This window comes from Musca autumnalis, unplaced genomic scaffold (genome assembly GCF_047663935.1).
Source record: "Musca autumnalis isolate F117 unplaced genomic scaffold, ASM4766393v1 scaffold_5, whole genome shotgun sequence".
NCBI classification, from domain to species: Eukaryota; Metazoa; Arthropoda; class Insecta; order Diptera; family Muscidae; genus Musca; species Musca autumnalis.
Genome location: NW_027412088.1, coordinates 168,203,909 through 168,228,026, shown reverse-complemented (window position 1 = coordinate 168,228,026; position 24,118 = coordinate 168,203,909). Strand labels below are relative to the sequence as shown.

Below are 24,118 nucleotides of genomic sequence, written 5' to 3'. Positions count from 1 at the left end.
ACCACACACAAAGCCATTGCCATCACATTTTTCGCTTACAGTTTTCATTAGAAAAAATACATACCCATTAAAAATTGCATTGATTCTTCAATACGGAAAGCAATGCCAAATATGATTCACTAAAATTTATTTGCAATTCTAAAGGATTTTCACGTTAAAACTAATTAAAACTTCTTAGCACAATTATAAAACTGCGGAATGTATGGCGTGGTTCACTATAATAAGTATTCGGTTGTCATTTGTAGCCAACAACAAAGAGAGTTGTTTGGTATGGAGAGCTGCCAATGTACTATGTGTTATTCTTTTTGAATGACAGCTGGTGAAACAACATGAAATGAAACGAGGTGAATATAATGGTGTGGTATATTTTAGTAGAAAAATCAATGATTAAAGGATGTGCGAGTGAATGAAATGTGCAATTAAAATGCAGAATATTTGGAAAATCTTTAATTTTTTGCAAATAAAGAAAATTATTTAAAAGAGATGTGACATGTTTAGGATTTTTGCTAAAAAAACTTGGCAACTCTGCTTATTGATGTGAACAATGGAATGGAAAACACAAGAGAATGAAACAACGCCATATTTTGGCGCCATTTTGTGTACTTGTTGAAAGCAGGGCACTTCATAACAAAATGTCGTTTTGAGATTTTAGAGAAAATGACAACGGAAAAAGATTCGGAGCAAGATGAGTTTAAGCATTAAGCTCGGAAAAAATTATAATTTTTTTATATAGCCGGCCTTCGGCCGGGGATTTAAGACTTTCTGCTATGGACAGGAGCCAATCTAGGGAACGGGAGCAACATTTTTTTAAATTAAAATTTTTCTCTAAGTAGCCGACATTTAACAAGGGAATTTTCGGAACTTCGGAGGCCCATATCTCGAGAAGTATGGACTTCCGCAAAAAATGTTATATATATTTGTGATCAGGGTAACGAGACCTACTTGTGGGTATCGATCCGAGCTTAATGCTTAAACTCATCTTAAGCCAAAGATTCTGTTAGACCGAAACTTTTATAAACAAATCTCCATGAACATTGGAGCTTTTTTCGGAATAACGTTCTTTATGAGGATCTAGTTGAGTGAATTGAAATTTGAAACATAGAGGTTTTGTGAAATCAATTTATGTATATGTATGTATGTAAATTTACTATAATTTGGACAGTAATTGCTTAAATAAATTTGTGCGAACCGTAAAAAGCATCAATAATAGTATTTTTTTTAAATCGTTGAAATAATATCATTGCAAATTCCTTTAGGGTTCGTCAAAATATCAATCGGACAAAAATATCACTGCACTCCGATCGTTAACCAATTTACAGGTACATTAATTAGCTCCGATCCCGTACTTGTTTAATGGTAAAATATGCGAAAGAGCGACCTGGCAAAAAAAGAGTTCCACATTTAAATATGGAAGCGGAGTGCCTGCAGAAAAGTCAACAAATCTGGAACAAGTTTCAAATTGGGCGTTCCAGAAGCCAGCAAACATGTTATAAATTGAGTCGTTCAGTGCACACATCGATTAACTCTGCTCTTTGAAAAATCTTAAATTTAAGTGTCAAAGCCTTTGATATAGTCATAACTTTTTATATTAAAAAAACTTTCCTCTGAATAATAAAGATTAGGACCTTTAAATTGCAAATAAACAATGGCAAACATACGGATGTACAATGGCAAGCATAAATTTCATCCTGGCTTTTCTCAACTTTTCGTGTTATGGAGTTAATCGATGTGTGCACTGGGCGGCTCAATTATTGCTGGCCCAAATCGGCGGCGTAAAGTATGTAGAGAGAATGCTATTCAGCATCATTTTTGTTTAAAGAGAAGTGGACATTTTGCATCTTTTGAGTACGGGAACGTATTTTTTTGGGGCAAATGTGCAAAAGCATTAAAAATTATTGGGGTTGTTCTGAATGAAAATTCTCCGCGAGTTTTGATCATGATTCAATGCGTAAGGTGAAGCGATAAGACCGGCTGATTTAACCCAATCTATCAAATCCATCGTTATTGTGAATTTATCATTTGGAAATGTAAACAATAATTTTGTTTAGTTTCTGTTTCACTTTCTTAATTGCAGCATGAGTTTGATCATGGTGGAATAATAAGAGATCTGTTCCTTTACGTGCAAGAATCTTCAAGGTTTACCACTTTTTACTCGAAAAGCGTTCCTTTACTTCTGACACCATACAATTCATATGGGAACAGTTTACAACTTTTACTACTTTTGCCGGTTTTACCATTTTCAAAAGTAAAGAAACAGACCAAAGGTGTAACGCCAAAAACAGCTGATCTTCATTACAGTTGTCAAAATGCGTTATTGTGAATAAAATCACATACAAAATGTAAACAAGCAATTCACAGTAATGCATTATTGTGAGCAAATTTGACGTTTGACATGATTTGATGTAACACCTTCTTATTCCACCATGGGTTTGATGCTTACATCGGCTTTTCGTGTTGTAAAAAAATCACAAGTCGTTGCATCAGATAAATTTGATACCTCTTTCCCTGTCTACAATTAGTATTTTTTGGCTGCACGACACATGTCAAAACAAAGCTTTTTTTTCTCCGAATTGATTTTTTGGCAACCTTAAATGCCGAAATCGCAAGAACTCGGTAATGTAAAGTATAAAGATGTAATTGGCAAAACCTACATTTGGTATGTTCTGAGACACACTTCACGCATCAAACACTTTTTTCACGCCATTTACGCTTATTTTTTCGATTATTTTATGGACAGACTAGGGTGTACTCTTCTTTTTAAATACCCTGAAGAACCTTAGCCCCAAAAAAATGCAGAAAAATAGAAGTAAATGGGGCGAACAAGATGCTTGAGGTGTGAAGTGTGTCTCAGAACATACCTTATTCTGAGACACGCCTCAAGCATTTTGTTCGCCCCATTTACGCTTATTTTTCAACTATTTTATGGACGGAAAAGGTACACCCTTAAATCTTAGCCCCAAGAAAATAGGAGTAAATTGAATGAACAAAATGCTTGTGTCGTGAAGTAATAATGGTCCCGGCACATACGGTCCGTTGAGTGTCGCGTTACAACAACCATATGAAAAAGTGTAAGTGATGCCAAGTTTTTTTGAAAAACAACAATATGACTGCGGCACTTACACTTTTTTCATGTGGTTGTTGTAACGCGACGCTCAACGCACCGTATGTGCCGAGCGCTTAAGAGGTGAAATGTGTCTTAGAATATACCAGATTGTATTCACCTAAATGTTGTTTCAACGGTCCGAATTCTTAATGGATGGTAAAAGAAATATGGGACAAAATATATATGATAACCGTTGGGTAGCCTCACTGGCCGACATTTGCAGATGGAGTGGTTACGGTTTATGTTTGTAGATAGCCAGGCTCTTTCCACCTTCTTTCACCTCGTCTCTTTCCTCCCTATCTATTTTCAGAATGAACAACAACAATAACCTAATATTGTCACTTTCTTTGGCTGGATGCGACCGGCCGGTCACTGATTGATGTTACTATCTGTAATAATGACAGCTGCGGATCCTATAACCTAGCCTAATATTGGTGTATAATGGGCCGATTCCGTACAGCGAGGCGAGTCGTGTCGCGTTGTCAAATGCAATTTTTCGATTCCGTATGGCAATATCGCCTGACGTCGTCAAATTTTGTCGCCGAAATGTTCATTTTCCGGCGACAACAAATTAGCTGTCGCCGTACATTTTTACTAACGAATAAAAATAAAATAAAAAAAAAAAAATAAAAATAACTTGTTATCGACGATTATTTTCTATCGCTGTACGTAGTGCATTTTTTAAATTTTGTCACAGAGACGATAGACGACGCGACATGACTCGCCTCGCTGTACGGAATCGGCCCATAAGACATAACTACTGAAGAACGGGGTATCCTTCTAGCTACACACACATTCAGACTGTACAAGGGTCAAGTCGCAAGATGTTGTAAAATATTGCACAGTATCAGATACGGTATCGACAGTTCTGTCTAGACTAAAATGTATGTACAGGTAGGTACAAGAAAAAATTCGTATACATATTTTTATTATTTTCCTTTATTTTTTTTAATAACTTTAATTTTATTAATGTAATGTAAAACAGTTATTTTTTCAGAGTCCGAATATCATAAAGTGATCAATTTCAAAATTACCTAAAAAGAGAAGAAAATAAATAAAAATTATTATATTAACGCTAAAAAGTAATAGATTATTACTAATCACATTATTACTAAAAACATATTGTCAGTAGGACCTATTTTTAGGGTTGTTGTTGTTGCGGATTTATGTGATCATGGCACATAGTCAGAGTCCCTTTTTCATCATTCTAGATCTAAGGGTGCAAAAATTGTTTACTCTGGATAAAAGGGTCTTACCTTTTTATTGCTGGTTCAATAACATCCTTTATCGACGCCTTTTCCACGTTTAGAGTGAGTCCCTCCATGCCTGCATGCCTAAGAAAGAAATAAACAAAAATTACTAAAATGTTTTATAAAATGATTATTTATAAGCATATTTGCGAATAACATTTCAGCAGGACCTATTTTTTAGGGTTGTTGTTGTTGCGGATTTATGTGATCATGGCACATAATCATAGTCCCTTTTTCATCATATTAGATTCTTTATTTATTTAAAAAAATAAATATAAATATTAAAAATAACTTACCATTTAATTATATTTTGTGTGAACGAACGCATAATCGGTATCATCTGAAAAAAGTTAAGATTATTTAGTTTAGGCAATGGTAAGAGGAAACATTTTTAATAATTTATAGTTATTCAGCAGGACCTATTTTTAGGGTTGTTGTTGTTGCGGATTTATGTGATCATGGCACACAATCATAGTCCCTTTTTCATCATGTAACTTTTATGGAAATCAATTTTCCTCATACCTACCTGGATATATCAAAAAATACACGTAAAGGACAAAATTTAGGCACGAACTACGTAAATCACTTGTGATAAGACCTTCCAGTATCCCGCTGAAAAAAACCTACAACCTTTAAAACCCGTTTAATTAGAAATTGTGCTTAAAGAGTTCAGGTTTTCACTAAAAAATCATCATTTCAAAAGCTGAAAAGCCAATTGACAATTCCCTTCGCCGGGATGAAATCATGATATTGGTAGCGATCAGTAAATTTCGCAAGCTGTCAGTGCGTTTTGTAAACATTTTTCTCTACAAAGAGGAAAGTGATGAAGTTAAGCCAATGGGGGAATGCTCCAGACATAGACAATCGTTTTTAATTATTTTTATATATTAATTTAGTTTTAAGGATTAATTTCAGAGTTCGGTGTAGTTTAGAATAAGTTTGCTTTTGTAACATAGATGGCCTTATAGGCCATTTGAAATAAATAAAATAAAACAACCTAAGGGCAAAACTGGAAGGAGCAGAAGTCAGGGAAGCTCAAGTGGAATTTAAACTTGACCCAGCCATCAGAGATTGACTGGTAAAGGCTCTGACACCGAATCCCGACAGCAAGACAAACACAAACGTTGTGGAAATCCCCAATAATTAGAATGTCCACAAGATTGTGGATGACTCCGAGTCCAACAGCAACCAGTATAAGATCTCGCGCATAGCAGAACGATGCGAAATCATCAAAGAAGAAAAAGAGCTTCCCATTCACGAGTAAACCTCGTCAAGACCCACGCAGAGGAGATTTTTTATTTTTCACATTGATAAGTTTTATCGATTTTTTAACTCATTTTGTCGTTACAATATTTGTAAATAATGAAATTTCCCGGTCAATAGCAACAGTGATGCCAACATTTATTCAAGCTGTGCATTTTTTTCGGTAGCCAAACTGAATTCCCCTACAGGTCCTACCTACACTTTGTGCAGGTGTCGTTTTAACACCGCTATACCATGGTATAAACTTCGTGCAGGCCATTATAAGAAACTAAAATACAAATAACACATTTTTGATATATCCAGGCTCGAAAGGTGTGTGCAAATATTAGGGTGTCCCAAAAAAGAAAAAAAAACAATAAAATGAAAATCCACTATTGTGTTTTGGGTAACTTTAACGGCCTATGATAGGCTTTATTAGAAATGAAATCAATAAATTAAAATTGATTCCATACAAAAATTACTATGGAAATATAGATGGCTCATTTGGAATATGTTATCATATATAGTGTTTTTGGATCAAATGGAAAATATTTTTACTTTTTTGGACACCCTTGTGTATGTTGGATACATAAATTAAAGAAAAAAAAACTTACCTTATCTTGATGGTGCTGCGTGGTTGAAATTCCAAAATATGGGATATTCTGTAGGCACAAGGCGAAATATTTTCTTAATAAATTTGAGTTTTTGGAATGGACCGTTCTCCCAAAAACTCAAAAATATCTTATGAAATTGTAACTGTGTGAGTACTGAATTAGCACCGTATGACTCTTTGATTTAATATTATTGAACTGGAAATAAAAAAATAGAATTCTCTTAAGTTTTTTCTTTTTATTTTTTTTTTTTATAAAAACAGTTTTTGTTAGAATTGTTTCAGTAAGACCAATCAATTTCGCATTCAACATGAGAAGTTTCCAAAACTTTCAGTTAGGGGCGAAAGATAATTTGTCATCATATAAACAATATTAATTCAATTAGAATTAAAGTGGAAATGCATACCTTCTAAGAACACACAGTGAAGTTGTTTCAAAATATTATGGAAATAATCTGCAATAGAAAGAAATAAACGTTATTAGTCTTTAGTTTGTCATAAAGGAGGATAGTTTCGTTGTTCTATTTTGGATTCAGTAAGACCAATCAATTTCGCATTCAACATGAGAAGTTTCCAAAACTTTCAGTTAGGGGCGAAAGATAATTTGTCATCATATAAAATGTTTGTCTCAAGTCACCAACCAAAAAAAAAAAAAAAAAAAAAAAAAAAAAAAAAAAAAATATGAAATTATACGTCCCTAAATCGAGTTCCACATTATAGTAGTATTATATATGTATATGGTATTATAATCATTGTAATAAAGAGAACTGGATATAGGAACGTCTAATTTCATAACATTTGTTTCATGAAGCCATTCTAGTGTGACCCACGACTTTTATGAAATGTTTAATAAAGAATTTTTAACAACTTACCTTTCTTTTGTGAGACATATTTATGACCTCCATGAAAAGAGAAGAGGGGAAGAGAATGATCGAATCACTGCAAAAAAATTGAAAACAAAATTAAAGTTAAATAGTTGTTACAAAAAGTGTAATACAATGCTTAATAGTTTGAAAAAATTTCAGTAAGACCAATCAATTCGCATTCAACATGAGAAGTTTCCAAAACTTTCAGTTAGGGGCGAAAGATAATTTGTCATCACATAAAAAGTTTAAAGAAATGTTAAAAAAAAAAATGTTTAAAACTTACCTTTTTGTGAGGTAGGTTTATGACCACCATGAAGTGAGATAAGAGGAAGAGACTGTTGGTAACCCTGCAATTAAGGAAAACACTATGGTTAACAATGGTACCAAATAATATTGGACAATATAGTTTTAAAAGAAATATCAGTAAGACCAATCAAATTCGCATTCAACATGAGAAGATTCCAAAACTTTCAGTTAGGGGCGAAAGATAATTTGTCATCATGGAAAGATAGTAGAAAGTGGTGGGAATTGAATGCTTACCTTCTCTATGTTTCTGAGATTTTTTATGCAAAATAGTTTTTGCCATTGAAAAGTGTTTTGCCTGCAACAAAAATAGAAACGTCTATTAATACTTCATTGAGACACATACAAAATTATTCACATATGAAAAAATGTCAGTAAGACCAATCAAATTCGCATTCAACATGAGAAGTTTCCAAAACTTTCAGTTAGGGGCGAAAGATAATTTGTCATCACAGTAAATTTCTATATTTTTTCTGATAAGAATTTGGGCTAAAAACATACCTTTTTCTACGATTTATCATTCTTGATAAAACGATGTATACGTCTTCGAAACATCTTCTATTGCCTCCCACCTGCAAATAATAGAAACATATTTGAGGTTAGCTTCACAAGGATAATAACTGTTATTTAATAAAAAAATTGTGGTTTATTTCAGTAAGACCAATCAATTCGCATTCAACATGAGAAGTTTCCAAAACTTTCAGTTAGGGGCGAAAGATAATTTGTCATCACGTTAAATAGGTTTTATTTTGGCTTGTTTCTTGACCACGACATGAACAATCCATTATGAAGTTTGTTCTGAACCAAAATTCCCCGTGAGTTCTTGTCTTTCCGCTATTTCAACTTAAGGGAGAAAGTGAAAAAACTCACGGGGAATTTTCGTTCAGAATAACCTCATATATGTTTAAGACCAATACACACCTTTCACAAACTGATTTCGCGTTTAACAAAAAGTCCCAGATATCCATCTAGCGCCTTATTTACATTGCTTTCCTGCAAATAATGAACAAAAATAATAATTAGTATTTCATATTATATTATCGGATTGCTTACAACCGTATTAATAATATTTAAAGTTTAATTTCAGTAAGACCAATCAAATTCGCATTCAACATGAGAAGTTTCCAAAACTTTCAGTTAGGGGCGAAAGATAATTTGTCATCATGTTCAACTCTTTAGAGCAGGCATGGACACTAAACACTACTCGTTAAGACCTTAAATTGTACGTTAAGAAGTAAAAGAACAAATATATTAAACGGGCGAAGGCTCGAAAACTTATTGTGCATGAGTTTTGCTGCTGATAATTCCTATGTCCGCGGACATAGGGGAATGTGTTTGGTGTCCATGTCTTTTTCAGGAGGAAAATTGTGTTAAAAAAATATTCTTACCTTAAAGAGAACTTTACAGTTAGCGAATATCAATATCTGAAATTAATGTAAAAAACATTTTTATTAATATTTAAAATTTCTTTATAATATGTAATAAAAAATATATATTTTGTTATTCTTCAGTAAGACCAATCAAATTCGCATTCAACATGAGAAGTTTCCAAAACTTTCAGTTAGGGGCGAAAGATAATTTGTCATCATGTAAATTGTTTAATATTTTAAGAGCGAGTTTTGCTTGATATCATTTTCAGTAAAATAAATCTAAAACTTCAAAATTTAAGCTTTGTTTAAGACCTTTCATTCCCTTTGGACTATTCAGAGAAATGAAAAGACATTTCTTGTTATTAAAATTTCACTGGAACTATTTCCCAAGATTCTTTTTTAGCTTGGCGATGAGACCTTCTTCTTATCGAGAAGTCCAATCGTCTACAATACTAACTTCCACCTATTTAATATTATAAATAATATTGTTATAAATGTGTGGTTATTACTATTTAGATTTTGTTTTTGAATGGATATCAAAGCAATGCCCGTAAATCTAACATTTTCGCATAATATACAATTATAATTTTAAAAATTCTTACCTTTCGGAATATATACATGGATGGTACCCTCATCCTCCTAAGATCCAGAAATCTGCAAGTAAAATAAAATGTTAAGTATACAAAATTTGAAACATTTAAATATTCAAAATAGACGCTCACCTTTCCACCCATGAATTTTGATGAATTATCCTGTGAACTATATGTCTTTAAAACCCTTCAAATTTGATGTCCCACAATAATATATCAGAAATTTAATTTTTTTGATTTTCTATTTTTTTTACAGAAAAATAGTTTTTCTTTTCTCTTTTTAATATTGTAATACAAAATGTTCATGTATTATTAAACATAATTGATTAAAACTAATAGTTTGAACTTTTCTTTTTTTCTCACCACTCCTCATGGGGAGGGGGGGAAGAAAATGAATAAAAAAAACTGAGGTCTTAAAAACTAAAAATTGGTTGGTTGACCGGATTCCTAATGTGTAACACTATCATGAAATTTTAAGTTCTTTAAACTTAACATGTACATTCATTATTAACTTGTAAAATGCATTGCTTTTGTGTGGCGTGAGTGTGCAAAAAAGGCTATCACAAAACATAAAAATTTGCAACTCTTGTAAAACCAGAGTTTCTCATTACATTATGTAACAAAAATTCCTTTTTTCCGTGCAACCAAACCACTATTTATTCATCAGCCTTCTCCCTATCTTTGTCCTTCTTCTTCTTCTTTTTCTTTTCTTTCTTTTCACCCTCAGGTTCAACAGCAGGGGCTTCTTCTTCTTCGGCTACTAACGAAACATCGGGAGTTTCTTTGTCAGCCTTGTGCTTCTTCTTCTTTTTCTTTTCAGACTTTTCAGATTCCTGAGAAGCTTCAACGGGGGCGGTGTCACTGGAGGTACTTAATTTACGCTGGAAAAAGGAAATGTAGTTTATATTTAATAAAAAAATGTTGTGTGGAAATATTTTTTAAGGATTTTTTCTATTTGAATCCCCTTTGGGAAGTTTTACAAAAATTTGTTGTATCTCTTACCTTTTTGGTTTCCTCATCTGTTGACGGACTGCCATTTGTGGCTTGTGGTGCCGCAGCAGCTCCAGGTTTCTTTGAGTTATAATCAACAAAACCGGTCAACCATTCTTTGGGGGTATTTTCATTTGGTCGTCCATATTTATCAAGCTTACCAGCAGCAATTAAGGCTTTCTTAGCTGAAGCTTTAGGACCCAAACCCCATTTACGAGGATATGTATCTCTTTCCATAATGACACGCTTAATTTTGGCAATAACACCGTGATCACATGAAGCCATGGTGGCAGTTGTCATTTGAGCAATGGCCAAACAGATGGCTTCACCTTTAGTGGTGCAAATAACAATTTCTTGATCGATTTCAATACCATCTTCATAACGTAAGACACCAGTTAACATAATTTTGGCACCATAACAGATGGCATTTACCTGGAAAATGAAAATAAAAGAAAGATGACAATTAGTACAAAACAAATTTTAGGGAGAACATTTGTTTACGGAGACAATTGGGAGTTCCGACTTTTTAAGTTTCAAATTATATGAACAAGTACAAGGAATTATGGGAGCAAATCTAGTGTACTTTTAAGGTCAATATCTCGGGAAGTATTGACTTCACCCTGATAAAAATGATATTGTGTTCAGGACAATAAAAAGTTCATAAAAACCTCAGGGAATCTCCCGTGAACCGCCTTCGGCCGGAATATTGAGGCTTTCACCCATGGACAGGGTCCAACATCAGCTACGCGGTTAAATCTTCCCTTTAAAATTGAAAAGTTTTTCCAACCCCCAATTGTTCCAATGAAGACCTTTTTGATAACCATAATGCATTGGTCGGGTTTAAAACTAGACATAAAATAAAACATTTCTGTAGTGCGATTCTCTAACTCATTTTTTGAGTTACCGACAATTGTCGGTAAAATTACAATGCTTATAACTTCGGTAATTACCGATGTTTTTCGGTAAGTTAGCGACGACTAAAAAGGCGTCGTAAAGTTCTACCTATAGCAAGAGTGTTGTCAAATTTTATTTCAACTTTTCATTCATAATTTTGCGTTTTAATTTTACCGATTTTTGTCGGTAACTCAAAAAATCTGTTAGAGAATCCCACTACTGAATACGAAAATTAGCCTTAATTTAAGTTTTTTTTTTTTTTGTTCAATTTGTACTTTGAAATTTTCTTTGTTTGCAAGTGAGGGAAAATCACTTTACAACATACACACATCAGAGCAGGCTTAATTTTCCCAATCATAGTCACGTTGTGAACTCGAGGAATATTCACACCGCCGGCTTATATCATGGGGTCGGGTCGGCAATACCGATTTTCTAATTTAATTCTCTTTACTTACCGAACTGTCCTTCATGATGACTCTCTTGTGATTGACCAAAAGACCTTCCAATGGTTTAATGACTCTCCTCAACATTGATTCATCCTTGTGATTTTCATACAAATACATGGCATCCAAAACATCGTGCATTGTCACCATACCATCACGTTCCGATTGTATGCCAGAGCGTACACGACGCAATTCCAACATTTGACCGCCAACACCGAGCACCAAGCCAAGATGTACACACATGGTACGAATATAAGAACCAGCCTCACAACTAACCCAAAAAACACCTTCAAACGTTCAATACAACACATACACAGACATGATGAGGGAGGTTAAAAAATATAGGCCCATTTTTATGGTTTTAGGCCATGGAATTGGAAAGAATAAAATATTGTTTAGATAAAAATGAAACTAAAAGGCATGTACAAATGCATCCCCATTTAAGGGGAAGACAAATGATTATATTAATGTGGCATTTCCAAGTTAAAAATCCTTCTGCTTTACAAAAGGTTTAACTTCCACTTTGAAAAATGTTGCAAAGCCCACAGGAAAGGCATATGCAGAACAAGTTTCACTGAAATGCATTATTTTCTTTCTAATTTTTGAAGTAAATACTCTAAAATCTTTAACTTACCCATATTACGCGATTCATCATAATCCAAAAGTTTGCTGTCGTATACAGTACGTACACGCAATTGACGCTTAACAGCCGATATCAATGGAGGACGTTGGAATAAGGCACCGCGCAATTTTTCCAAACCTTGGCGCACCTTGGCCACGGATTCAACACTTGAATGCAATTTGAAAATGGCAACGTATTCCTTACCAGCACTTTGTTGTGATTTAACCAAACGTGTGGCACGATCGATGCAAACAATCAAGCAACCTAAAATCAAAGATAAAAACATGAGTACCTGGATGCTAGAAGAAGAAGCAAGCACATGTAAAAAACGTGTTATCCATTAAAAGTTGTTTTTGCTGTTGTTATTGTACTCTGAAATTTTCTTTGTTTGCAAGTGTGAGTAAAAAATCACTTTACAACATACACACATCAGAGCAGGCTTCATTTTCCCAATCATAGTCACGTTGTAAACTAAGGTGATATTTACAACGCCGGCTTATATCATGGGGTCCCTCCTCTTTTATCCCAAAAACTCTACCCTCTTTACTTACCAGTTACTTTAGGATCCAAGGTACCAGAGTGGCCAGTCTTCTCAACCTTTAAGATTTTCTTAATCCATGCCACAACTTCATGTGAACTGGGATTAGAGGGTTTATCCAAATTGATAAAGCCCGATTTCATATATTCCTTGATGTCACGATTCAAAGGCGATGAGCCACTTGGCAAAGGTGTATAGTGATTGGTACGCACATTTAACTTATCGAAGTTCTTCAACAACAAAGGCCATTGTGATGTATCCAAGGTAGCAGATTTCTCTGAAGGCTTAACGGTAAAACTTCCAGTTTTCTGTAGTGTACCAACATCATCAAGATCAATTGGTTCTTCCTTGATCTTCTTCTTTTTCTTCTCTTTTTTAATTTCTGTAAGCATAAACGGAAAGAAACAACGTGGTCACCACCGATTAGTATGTGTGCAACAAGTTTTCTTCATTTATAGTTTGAATGAAAAATATTAGGAAATTGGATGCATTTTCTGTTTATTTGTCTGTAACACTTGCCTACGTCAGCCATTGTTTTTCTTATAGAAATAAAGTCACGTTTTGTTTTAAAAATTTAATAAAAAATATTTTTCGTCTGGAGGCGACTTTAACACGTCCCAGACAAAATGAAATGAAGAGGTTAGAAAGAAATTTGTAATTAAACACTACACGAGTCGCAGAGTTGTATTTTGCCGTGAAGCACGTGTTCGCTATTGTGAATGATGTCAATAGCAACTGAATGTAGAGCATGGCGTATGACGTGGGGAAAATTTTATAGTTCGTTTACATATAACTTTATTTCCATTCCATCGTCGCTTGCTTTGCTTGCTTCCCAAATGTAAAATTATAAAAGAATGTCAGATCCTCCTAAAGGAGAACGCAGACGGATTTGCAAAGAGGCTCTGGCATTCCTTTATAATTTGACATTTGGGGAAGCAAGCAAAGCAAGCGACGATTGATTCTGTTCTGCCCCCCTATTCTGTAACTTTTTAACAACTTTACTCATTGTTTATTTTACAACAATTTCATTTGTTTGTCTTGTAGTTGTTACAAAAACAAAAGAAATTTAAACAATATCAATAGTTGTTAAAAGTTACAGAATAGGCCTACTGGCCTTAAAGTCCAATTTACATATGCACATTAAATGATTTCGTTTTACGAAATCCTAGAATCAAATGAAGTGTATTTACATCTGCTTTTTTGCGTAATTTGCTTACGCACACAATCGCACATGCACACTTATACAATAATACAAACTCACGCGCACAATATATTTATTCCGAGAAATAAGAATTTCACAACACAAATGTGTATCGAATAATTTAAATTAATTCTAAAAACAAAAAAACATAATTTTTGCAAGTTTTTTAAACATTTATTTTCACTTTTGTCATCGTTTGAGTATTTTTGTTTTTCTACAACACACACAAACAAATGCTATGTTTACATTTACGAAATCCAGTCGATTTCATCTATCAAATCCATATGTTAAACGTCAAATGAAATCCAATGGATTTCAGATGAGATTTCATTTGACGTTTGAGCTATGGAATTTACAGATGAAATCGAGTGGATTTCGTAAATGTAAACTTAGCAAAACAAATGTTTGGTTTACATTCGGCGTCGTTTCGTGATTTCGAAGGCGTTTCGTGATTTCGAGCAAAATTTATCATGATTTCGCATACAAAAATGAAATCATCCATGATCTATTTAACAGGTCACGTAAGTAGCACAAAAACAACTCATTTTTGGCGGAAAATTCTTCAATATGTCAAAATGTTTGTTTACGTTTTCATACAATTTATTCACAATAACAAAAAATTTGACAGATTGAAACCAATCAGCTGGACGTTTTACGCCACCTTATTATTTCATCATGAAATCATCTCATTTCGTGATTTCAGCGAAATCAACATCGAAATCACAGTACTCATGATATACAACCCTGTATTTGCTTAAAAAAGTACCAAAAGTTGCAACACTTTTCACGTATATCACAATAAACAAGGTAGATGGTCAATTGCAGTAAAAAAAATGTATTATAAAAATGTGTAAACAATGTGAAAAAAATATTAACGGTAATGTTAGAAAAAAGAGCGAATTGTCAAAAATTGCCTTCCCATACAAATTTCTTAAAAAATACGGGAAAGGAAAACTGACGGAAATTGCAATAACTCCAGCAATGTCAAAATCAACGTATCAGCTAACATATTCAGGTGCTAATAAACATGCTGCTACTTTCTACTATGTTAAATTTGTGTAGCAGAAAACAGGAGCAGATGGATGGTGTTTGTTATTCAGCGCAATTTTCGTTTAAAGAGAAGTGCAAGTCTTGCTAAATTTCGGAGTACGGGAACGCATTTGTAGCACTAAACGGGAAAACTACAGCAAGTAGTAATATTTTGCTGGTTCTGAACACAACTTTTATCTACAAAAATTTATTATTATGATGTCTCAACGATAAAATCATTTTTATACCCTCAGCCTTTAAGGCCTGCGTACATAAGCTGCTCTGCGTGATTGCCTTGCTTTCCTGCTCCATTTTTGACATAATAAAAATAAAAGAATAAAGAAGGCCGAGAAAATTTCGAACTGGGTTGCCCTTTTCCTTTTTATTCTTTTATCAGAAGTAAGCAAGGTAAGCAGGCAAGGCAGCTTATGTACGCAGGCCTTTAGGCTAAAGAGGGTATTTACACTTTGATACGACCAAAAATGTGCCTCATCGAAATAATGGTTTTAGACCCCAAGTATGTTTGTACGATATCCGTTTCAGACAATTTTGAGTAGATCTAGCAATGTCCGTCCGTCTGTCTGTCTGGGAGGCTGGTGCGCACGATAACTCTCGAACGGATCAATCGATTCGGTTCAAATTTTGGGTATCGAAATATTTTGTTCAGATTCGATTTAAGTTCGAAGATGGGCCATATAGGTCCACTCCTTCAGGTACCCCCCCCCCCCCCAGAAATGTTCAAAAATTGTCGCAAAACTTGTGCGCACGATAACTCTTGTAGGGAATAACCGATTTGGTCCATAATTTGCAAATCGTGTAATTTCTACCAAACTTAGATGAGGTTCCAATTGTCGCAAAACTTGTGCGCACGATAACTCTTGTAGGGAATAACCGATTTGGTCCATACTTTGCACATCGTGTAATTTCTACCAAACCTAGATGAGGTTCCAATATGGACTCAATCGGTCTACTCCTTCGGGTACCTCCCACACAAAATTTCGGAAAATTTCTGTTTAGGACCTGGTCTCGAATCGCTTTGATTTTTGTTTACGCAAGTTGTATTTGCTGTCCTCTATACGACGCTGTAAGTTTCATTAGGGGCAAGTCCATACTTCCTGAGCAAATAGCCTGAAAGTTACAAGAAACCCTATGACACCGTGTGTTGTGGTTGGGGGCAAGATAACTCTCGAACGGATCTGCCGATTCGGTCCAAAATTTGGCTTTCGTAATATTTTGTCCAAACTTAGTTCAAGTTCAAAGATGGATTATATCGGTCCACTCCTTCTGGTACCTCCCCCACAGAAGTTCGAAAATGTTCGGAAAATTTGTGCGTACGATAACTCTTGAAGCGAATAACCGATTTGGTCTATACTTTGCACATTATGAAATTTCTACCAGACTTAGATGAGGTTTCAATATGGACTCAATTGGTAAACTCATTCGAGTACCTCCCACACAAAATTTCGGAAAAGTTCAGTTCAGGACCTGCTCTCGAATCGCCTTGGTTTTTGTTGTAGCATCTTGTATTCACTGTCCCCTATACGAAGGTACAAGTTTCCTCAGGGGCAAGTCCATACTTCCTGAAAAAATAGCTTGAAAGTTGAAAAACAAACCCTATGACACCATGTTTATGGGTGGAAGCGCAAGATAATTCGAACGGAAATGCCGATTCCGGCCAAAATTTGGCCTTCGTAATATTGTTTCCAAACTTACTTTAAGTTCCTAGATAAGCCATATCGGTCCACTCCTTCAGGTACCTACCACACAAAAGTTCAAAAATATTCGGAAAAATTGTGCGCACGATAACTCTTGATGGGAGTGACCGATTTGGTCCATACTTTACACATTCTCATAATAACTACCAGATATAGATCAGGTTCCAATACGGACTATATTTGTCCACTCCATCCCGTACCTCCCACACAAAATTTTGGATAAGTTCACTTTAAGACCTGCTATTGAATCACTTTGATTTTTGTTGAAGCAACTTACATTCTTTGCCTCAATTACGATGGTAAAAGTTGTTGCAGGGGCAAGTCCATACTTCTTGAGAAAACAGCCCGAAGTGTGTAAAAACCCCCTATGGCACCCCCTCCCATGGTCTATGTCGGTCCATTCCTTTAAGTACCTTTTCCGCAAAATTTTTGAACTTTAATCCTAATCAACATTTTTGCCGGTTCATACGACAAAAATTTTGAAACCCCCTAAATACATAAGTTTTTTGTGAAAAAAGTGTTTCAATTTGCACAGGCTGAGGGTATATCTCTGTCGGCAAAGCCGACTGATACTTTTTTACTTGTTTATTTTTTCATTTGTTATTATAATACATAATTAATACGATATATTGATAATTTTATATAATAATTTTCGAAATAAAGCTTTAAAGTTGTATATTGTCGTATTTTTTTTAATGACTAATTCATTTTACAACAGCTTGTTTTGAAAATTCATGTTCGATCAGCTGCACATACATATGCATCTACCTTGATAATTGTCATTGGTCTGTTCCAGTACTGCACATTTCTACACATTTTTACTATTTTTTTCGATAACATAAAGGAAAAATCGGTTATCGGAGTAAAAATGTGTAGAAATGTGTAGTACGGGAACAGACCAGATATGTTTGAAATCAACAAAAAAAAAGTATAAACACCGGGGTGTATTTCAGGATTTCGTGAAATCCAGTGGATTTTGGAGCGTAATGCCAAGTTTATACTTGCGCTCCAAAATCCACTGGATTTCACGAAATCCTGAAATACACCCCGGTGTTTACACTTATTTTTTTGTTGATTTCAAACATATCACAATGATCAAGGTGGATGCATATGCGCAGCTGATCGAACATGAATTTTCAAAACAAGTTGTTGTAAATTGAATTAAGCATCAAAAATATACGACAATATAGAACATTAAAACTTTATATTGAAAATTATCGTAAAATGACCTATATATCGTATTAATTGCGTATAGTACTAACAAATGAAAATATCAAAAAATGATTTTATCGTTGAGACTCCGTTATAATAAATTTTAGCTCTGTTCCAGAACTAAAAAGTTTTTACAAGTTTTACCACTTTTACACATTTTCGTTCCCTTACGCAAAATGTATATGAAAATCGTTTACGACTGTTACAACTTTTACCACTTTATAAAGTACGGGAACAGGCCATTCGATAGATAAAAATTGTGCTCAGAACCTGCACAAAATTAGTACTTGCAGTAGTTTTCCCGTTTAGTGCTAAAAATGCGTTCCCATACTCCGAAATCTAGCAAGACTTGCACTTCTCTTTAAACAAAAATAGCGCCGAATAACACCCTCTTCTTCTGTTTTCTGCCATACAATTTTGGCCTAGTAGAAAACTAGCAGCAAGCATGTTCATTGGCATCTAATATTATAGCCGATTTTGATATTTATGCTGGAGTTTTTGCAATTTCCGTTATTTTTCCGTTCCCTTATTTTTTATGAAATTTGTATGGGAAAGCAAGTTTTGACAATTCGCACTTTTTTCTAACATTACCATTGAAAAGTACGGGAACACAATAAAAAATATCATTGTAACAAAGTAATTTAATATTTTTTCACATTGTTTACAAATTTTGATACTAAAATTTTTAGTTGCAGCAATTGACCATCTACCTTGTTTATTGTGATACGTGAAAAGTGTTGCAACTTTTGGTACTTTTTTAGGCAAAAGCAGGGTTGTATATCATGTGTACTGTGATTTCGATGTTGATTTCGCTGAAATCACGAAATGAGAGGATTTCATTTTTGTATGCGAAATCATGATAAATTTTGCTTGATTTCGCGCGAAATCACGAAACGCCCTCGAAATCACGAAACGACGCCAAATGTAAACTAAGCATAAGTGTAAACTTGACAAAAGACATCATAAAACAGTTGCATTTTTGGGTAGTTTATGACAAAAAACTGGGCTGCTTAGTCCCGGTCCACACTAGCGTGAATTTCATTAAAAAGTTTCATGAAATTAGGTGTTCTTAAATCGAATTCCCCACTACAGCAATTTTATGATTTTACTTTACTATGGAGGTCGATCTAGAGACGCATCATTTCATGCAATTTTTTCAATGAAATCACTCTAGTGTGGACCGGGACTTATACCCCGGTTACACTATTGAAGGTTAACCCCACAGTTTATACAGTTGGCCATTCAGCCCAAACTAGTTAGCCCTGACTATTTAGTTTGCTGTCAAATAGATAAAATACAAAGGAAATCAAATCACAATAATGAACAATCTATTATGTTTGTTGTCAAATGTTGTTAACAGAATTCTGAATGGCCAACTGTATAAACTGTGGTTAACCCACTGGGTTTAATAGATCCAGTGGGTTAATCTTTGCTGGTTACACTTAGCTTTTCGAGGATATAAACTGTCAGCTGATGTTTGTTTACGTATACATACAAAATAACTGATAAAGTCGTGTGTTACACTTTTACAATTTCTCGTATGAGATATCATCCCCTCTTTGCTCATATTGGTATATTTTACACACAGGGATACATTTTTGTATCATTGTATCAAGCGTACTTTTTGTTAAAAAAGTGTCTAATGTAAAAAAATAAATAATTTTATGATTTTCAAATAACTTTAGATTTATTAACTCCATAAAATCTTATGCGACCAATCGTAAACGTGTAAAACACGACAAACTCTGTTGCAAAAACAGTTGCAACTTTTGGTACTTTTTGAGTAGAGTTGGATTTTTTTGCACAAATACCGAATACAACACTGTATTTTTGGAGGATTTGTGCCGGATTTAAAATAAACCCAGTCGTGAGAGGATTTAATTTTTGTATGGCAAATCTGGTCAGATTTGACCAGATTAAGCAATAAATCCTCATAAAGTGGGTTAATCCGGCAAAAAACTGTAGTGTAACCGCACTATTATAATAGTATGGTGTTTTCGTGCGTTGTTTAGAATAAATGACGCAGCTATCGTCATTTATTTTTGTATGGTAAATGACGCAAAATGTTGTCTGTTTTAGCAAATAAATGACGAAACAGCTCCAAATGACGAAAAAGTTGCTAATGTAAATTGGACATAAGAATGTGTTACATCCCAGCAAAAAAATTTGGAAGTTGTGCAATTGGAGTTATGATTTCACAACATCTTTCGATGTAGTTCAACAGAGTTATGAAAAACGCACTCTGTTCGATACATTTTATAAGAAGTTGCTGTAGAGATCCCTACAGAAAAAAAACAGTTGGTTGATCCCTACATATTTCTTCAAAAGATAAGCAAGAGTGTATACATTTCGAAGAATTTGTTATAAAATAAAGAAATAACAACTTAAGTTGCGAACATTTTTGGGGTAATTCACAAGACAGACATTTTTAATGGAGTGGAGTTGGATTCCATGTCGAAAGCTGAACTAGTGATGGGAAGGAAACATAAAAAACTTTAATATGATGAAAAAAAATGAGATGCGTTTGGATTAAACTTTTTTTAATTTGTGTTTATATAATTAAGTTCTTTGTGTTCTTGTTTTACACAAATAATAAATGCATTTTATTTATTTTGGGATATTTCGCAATGGCTTGCATTTTAATTGCATCTTTAGACTGATTAAAAATGCAATCCCAAAAATGTATATAAATTCAATCCAAAGCACTGCATCTTATACTATGTTTACATTTACGAAATCCACTCGATTTCAAATGTCAATTCCATAGCCCAAACGTCAGATGAAATCCAATCGATTTCAAATGAGTTTTCATTGGACGTATAAGCAAAGGAAATGACAGTTGAAATCGAGTGGATTTCGTAAATGTAAACATAGCAATAAGCCGCGATTGGGATCGAAAATGGAGTGCATCCTAGATGTGTGCTGTGGAAGCAAAATGGAGTGCATCCTAGCTGCGCGCTCTCTTGTAAAATTCATAAGTGAATTCAAAGGAAAACATGTACTCAACGGCAAATGTACCGTACACTTGTAGTGATGCAAACTTTTTGATGGGATCAAATCATACCAAACGTCAAATTTGGCCACAATCATGGTGGAATAAGAAGGTGTTACATCAAATCATGTCAAACGTCAAATTTGCTTACAATAATGCATTACTTTGAATTGTTTGTTTAAGGGTTGTTTACACTATCTATGAATGTCATATGAGATGTCAAATTTGCTACCTGTGAATGTTGTACACATAGTGTGACCACTATGAAAATTTCCATCTATCAAAATGATGTGGCAACTCATATGTACATTTTTCATTTAGGGAGCGCTCTATTCGTCCATGTATTTTCGTTTGCAGTTGAAAAATTAATTGAAGAAAACTATTTTACCAAAAATTAAGGAAATATGTAAAGAAAACGAAAATGTGCGTGCGATTAAAGTTTTTAACAATATAAATTGTGTTATTTGCGTGATTTATATTTTTTGGTCATATGAAATTGTATGCTAGTGTGAACGCAAAAACTAACAGCAAGTTTCTGTATGTCGAAAGAAGAATGTGTGCGTATGAAACACGCCCGAACTTTAGTTTTCGAAATAATTTTACTTTGCTTTTGCTTAAAAACAAAAAACAAATTTGAAAAACACACAAGAGTTTGGACGTGTTTCTTTCGGACATATTCTTCTTTCGACATACAGAAACAGGCTGTAAAAGTGGTATGGACTTTGACAAGCATAAAGGATGTCGAATGGATAAAAGAAGTGACAGCTCATATGACATTGATAGATAGTGTAAACACAAAGGGGTGTGATTTTATTCACAATAACGCATGTTGACAATTGGTATGAAGATCAGCTGTTTTTGGCGTTAAACCTTATTATTCCACCATGGCCACAATAATGTATTATTGTGAATTGCTTTTTTACATTTTGTATGTGTTTTTATTGACAATAATGAATTATGACAACTAGTGTGATAACCAGCTGTTTTTGCCGTTGTACCTTTGTTATTGTGCCATGCACCAGATCTACCATTTTTTGTTCCATTACTTTTCTGGTAAAACTGTTAACGAGAGAGCAATATTGACAGTTTTCTCTTTTACCACTTAAAAGTAAAGGAACAAAGCTGGTACAAATAAACAATTGCTCCGCTTCATAAAATAATAAAAAAAGAAAAGGGCAACCTAGTCGACACCTGTCACAAAAAGAAGCCGAGCAAGAAAGCCAGCAGCTTAACCCAGTTTAAGCCGCAAATACACCCACGTTTTTGTAAATTCTCTGTTCCTTTTCTTGCCTGAGGTACCATTTCTTACCATTTTTAACCTGCAAAGTCATGGTAGAACAAATACAAGGTAAAGTTAATACTACAACAAATACAACTCGAACAACAACCACAAAGGAATTTGTTTTTTTTTTTATTTTAGATGGGCTTTTTTGGTCAGAATTTCTTAATGAATAAAACTAATGTAAATTCATTATTTTTCCCAACGTTTCGTCAGTTTATTTCCGACTTCTTCAGGGGATTTTTTTTTATTGGAATTTTTCTGTTGAAACAAAATTGGCATTTTTTAACATAAATTTTTTCATGTGGATATTTGATTATAATTTTTACTTACAATTAGTTAATTTTCTCAAATTTATATTTATAAAAAACGGGACTTCACAAAAACACGCATTGTATAAATAATAAATAAATAAATAAATAATTGTAAATAAAAATCTAATCTATATCACAGAACGTATCACTTAAGCTATTGCAACCGAGTATTGTAGTTTGGTGTTGTCTTTGTCTTCTTTGGTATTTATTGACATTTGTATTCTCTCTTGAATACGTAAGCTTTCCAATGTTTGTTTTTGTTTGTAAACCTTAGTGTCAACGTAAATGTAAACAAAACAAGGAAATGTCTATAAATTATTGGAATTTAAAAAACTAATAATTTTTCACATTTGATTGAATATTTTGGAAAACATGAATGAAAACTCGTTAGATTTTCAATTTGAATGTTTTCATATCATTCCACTAAATGCATAATTTCTCGCAGAAAGTAGAATACTTGCAAAAATGTTTCGGGTCGCTGGTAATTCATTGAAAAAAGAGAAGCTGTTTCAATCATTTGCTTTTGAAAACAAAAAAGCACATGTTTATTAGGGCTTTATTCTTTTCAAGTTTAACAAAATACCACACATATTAACAAATATTGTACCGACTCTATAAGCGGTGTTTTAGTGTGCGGCATGTCGTTCGGACCTGGAGGAGGTTACATGTCAATGATATGAAGCCGTCTTTATGGGAAATAGTTTTTTTTCTGATGAATAAATTTGTTCTTCAAAAATATATATCCCTAATATACATCGAACATCGAAATAAATACATAAAATGTCGAATGGAATTTGACACTAACACTACAGCCCAGTTTAGTCAGCTGGGTATTGCTGCTACCTTTTCTTGTTCTACCATGCTGCAAAGTGTTCCCTTACTTTAAAAAGCATACAATTTATATGGGAGCAATTCACCACTTTTACCATTTTCTGCCACTGTTACCATTTTTAAAAGTAAAGGAACAGACCAAAAGTTTGGCGTCTTTTCTGACAAAAGATTAAAAAAGCAAGGGCAACATAGATTGGATTTTTCTTTGTTCTTTTATTAGAAATGTGGTCCAACTTTACTGAAATGTTGCATGTATTTACGGCTTTATGTACCTAGACCTTAAAGGTCTCAGTACATAAGAAGCCTTGACGCCTGGCTTTCTTTCCTTGCTTCATTTCTGACCATGACGAAATTATAAGGTGACGTAAAATGCCGGATTCGTTGTTTCTTCTTCTAAATTTGACAATTCCATTTTCGAATTATAGGCGAACAAAACAATGTTACAAAAATGAAAACGTTAACAAACATTTTGACATCTTGAAGAATTTTCGATCAAAATTGAGCCATAAATCCTCATAAACAAAGGTTAAAATGCTGTTTATATTATAGCTCATTGCCAGGTTAACCTTCTTTATGAGGATCTATTTGACATATACGCAATGGAATTGACCTTTGAAACCCAGTGGGTTTGTTAAATCCGGTCATATGTATATAAACGTGCTATAACAAGCCAAATAGCGTAAACATGGCGTTATCCCACCTAATGTCTTCCCAATAACATTTT

The 24,118-nt window shown here is 33.9% G+C and overlaps 2 protein-coding genes, 1 long non-coding RNA gene and 10 other non-coding genes across 17 annotated transcripts in view; 1 reads left to right on the top strand and 12 right to left on the bottom strand.

The window, feature by feature from the left end:
• The window catches only part of ocm (over compensating males), a 32,577-nt gene extending 32,264 nt beyond the window's left edge, over positions 1 to 313 (bottom strand). Inside the window, exon 1 of one of the 2 annotated variants that reach the window (XM_073956828.1) lies at positions 65 to 313. The gene's annotated coding sequence lies outside the window, so the exon portion shown is untranslated. The remainder of the gene's footprint in view (positions 1 to 64) is intronic. The other variant, XM_073956824.1, reaches the window with a different exon arrangement.
• On the top strand, positions 226 to 4,376 carry LOC141387315 (uncharacterized). Its single transcript, XR_012408542.1, has 3 exons — positions 226 to 344; positions 3,414 to 3,997; positions 4,101 to 4,376. It is a non-coding gene; the product is annotated as an uncharacterized lncRNA (long non-coding RNA).
• On the bottom strand, positions 4,025 to 13,490 carry Nop60B (dyskerin pseudouridine synthase 1 Nop60B). 4 transcript variants are annotated; one of them, XM_073956836.1, is made up of 18 exons: positions 13,341 to 13,490; positions 12,835 to 13,203; positions 12,296 to 12,547; positions 11,674 to 11,948; positions 10,337 to 10,756; positions 9,467 to 10,215; positions 9,347 to 9,398; positions 8,763 to 8,798; positions 8,296 to 8,367; positions 7,876 to 7,946; positions 7,612 to 7,672; positions 7,355 to 7,418; positions 7,078 to 7,144; positions 6,613 to 6,660; positions 6,210 to 6,404; positions 4,650 to 4,693; positions 4,360 to 4,437; positions 4,025 to 4,137 (listed from the first exon to the last, which is right to left on the bottom strand). In XM_073956836.1, exons 1-6 carry the CDS (start codon positions 13,351 to 13,353, stop codon positions 9,991 to 9,993), a joined length of 1,554 nt encoding a protein of 517 aa, XP_073812937.1. In that variant the 5' UTR covers positions 13,354 to 13,490; the 3' UTR covers positions 4,025 to 4,137; positions 4,360 to 4,437; positions 4,650 to 4,693; positions 6,210 to 6,404; positions 6,613 to 6,660; positions 7,078 to 7,144; positions 7,355 to 7,418; positions 7,612 to 7,672; positions 7,876 to 7,946; positions 8,296 to 8,367; positions 8,763 to 8,798; positions 9,347 to 9,398; positions 9,467 to 9,990. The 4 variants fall into 4 exon arrangements, with proteins under 4 accessions (XP_073812937.1, XP_073812934.1, XP_073812935.1 ...); XM_073956833.1 differs by having other exon boundaries at positions 9,347 to 10,215; XM_073956834.1 differs by having other exon boundaries at positions 4,360 to 6,404.
• LOC141387824 (small nucleolar RNA Me28S-Gm1083) lies at positions 6,478 to 6,574 on the bottom strand. Its single transcript, XR_012408653.1, has one exon. It is a non-coding gene; the product is annotated as a small nucleolar RNA Me28S-Gm1083 (small nucleolar RNA).
• Positions 6,726 to 6,825, bottom strand: LOC141387828 (small nucleolar RNA Me28S-Gm1083). The gene has a single exon (XR_012408657.1). It is a non-coding gene; the product is annotated as a small nucleolar RNA Me28S-Gm1083 (small nucleolar RNA).
• LOC141387827 (small nucleolar RNA Me28S-Gm1083) lies at positions 7,218 to 7,313 on the bottom strand. Its single transcript, XR_012408656.1, has one exon. It is a non-coding gene; the product is annotated as a small nucleolar RNA Me28S-Gm1083 (small nucleolar RNA).
• Positions 7,483 to 7,579, bottom strand: LOC141387832 (small nucleolar RNA Me28S-Gm1083). Its single transcript, XR_012408661.1, has one exon. It is a non-coding gene; the product is annotated as a small nucleolar RNA Me28S-Gm1083 (small nucleolar RNA).
• On the bottom strand, positions 7,737 to 7,835 carry LOC141387830 (small nucleolar RNA Me28S-Gm1083). Its single transcript, XR_012408659.1, has one exon. It is a non-coding gene; the product is annotated as a small nucleolar RNA Me28S-Gm1083 (small nucleolar RNA).
• Positions 8,017 to 8,113, bottom strand: LOC141387825 (small nucleolar RNA Me28S-Gm1083). Its single transcript, XR_012408654.1, has one exon. It is a non-coding gene; the product is annotated as a small nucleolar RNA Me28S-Gm1083 (small nucleolar RNA).
• On the bottom strand, positions 8,448 to 8,545 carry LOC141387829 (small nucleolar RNA Me28S-Gm1083). The gene has a single exon (XR_012408658.1). It is a non-coding gene; the product is annotated as a small nucleolar RNA Me28S-Gm1083 (small nucleolar RNA).
• Positions 8,874 to 8,969, bottom strand: LOC141387826 (small nucleolar RNA Me28S-Gm1083). The gene has a single exon (XR_012408655.1). It is a non-coding gene; the product is annotated as a small nucleolar RNA Me28S-Gm1083 (small nucleolar RNA).
• Positions 11,489 to 11,629, bottom strand: LOC141387820 (small nucleolar RNA snoR639/H1). The gene has a single exon (XR_012408650.1). It is a non-coding gene; the product is annotated as a small nucleolar RNA snoR639/H1 (small nucleolar RNA).
• Positions 12,650 to 12,793, bottom strand: LOC141387865 (small nucleolar RNA snoR639/H1). The gene has a single exon (XR_012408681.1). It is a non-coding gene; the product is annotated as a small nucleolar RNA snoR639/H1 (small nucleolar RNA).
• Positions 13,491 to 24,118: the final 10,628 nt, after the last annotated feature.

Excerpts from the sequence above, each read along its gene's own strand:
- Nop60B (XM_073956832.1), bottom strand. Across the intron at positions 12,548-12,834 it reads CTTGGATCCTAAAGTAACTG|GTTGCTTGATTGTTTGCATC; the intron begins GTAAGTAAAGAG and ends CTTTGATTTTAG. Across the intron at positions 10,757-11,673 it reads TCATCATGAAGGACAGTTCG|GTAAATGCCATCTGTTATGG; the intron begins GTAAGTAAAGAG and ends TTCATTTTCCAG.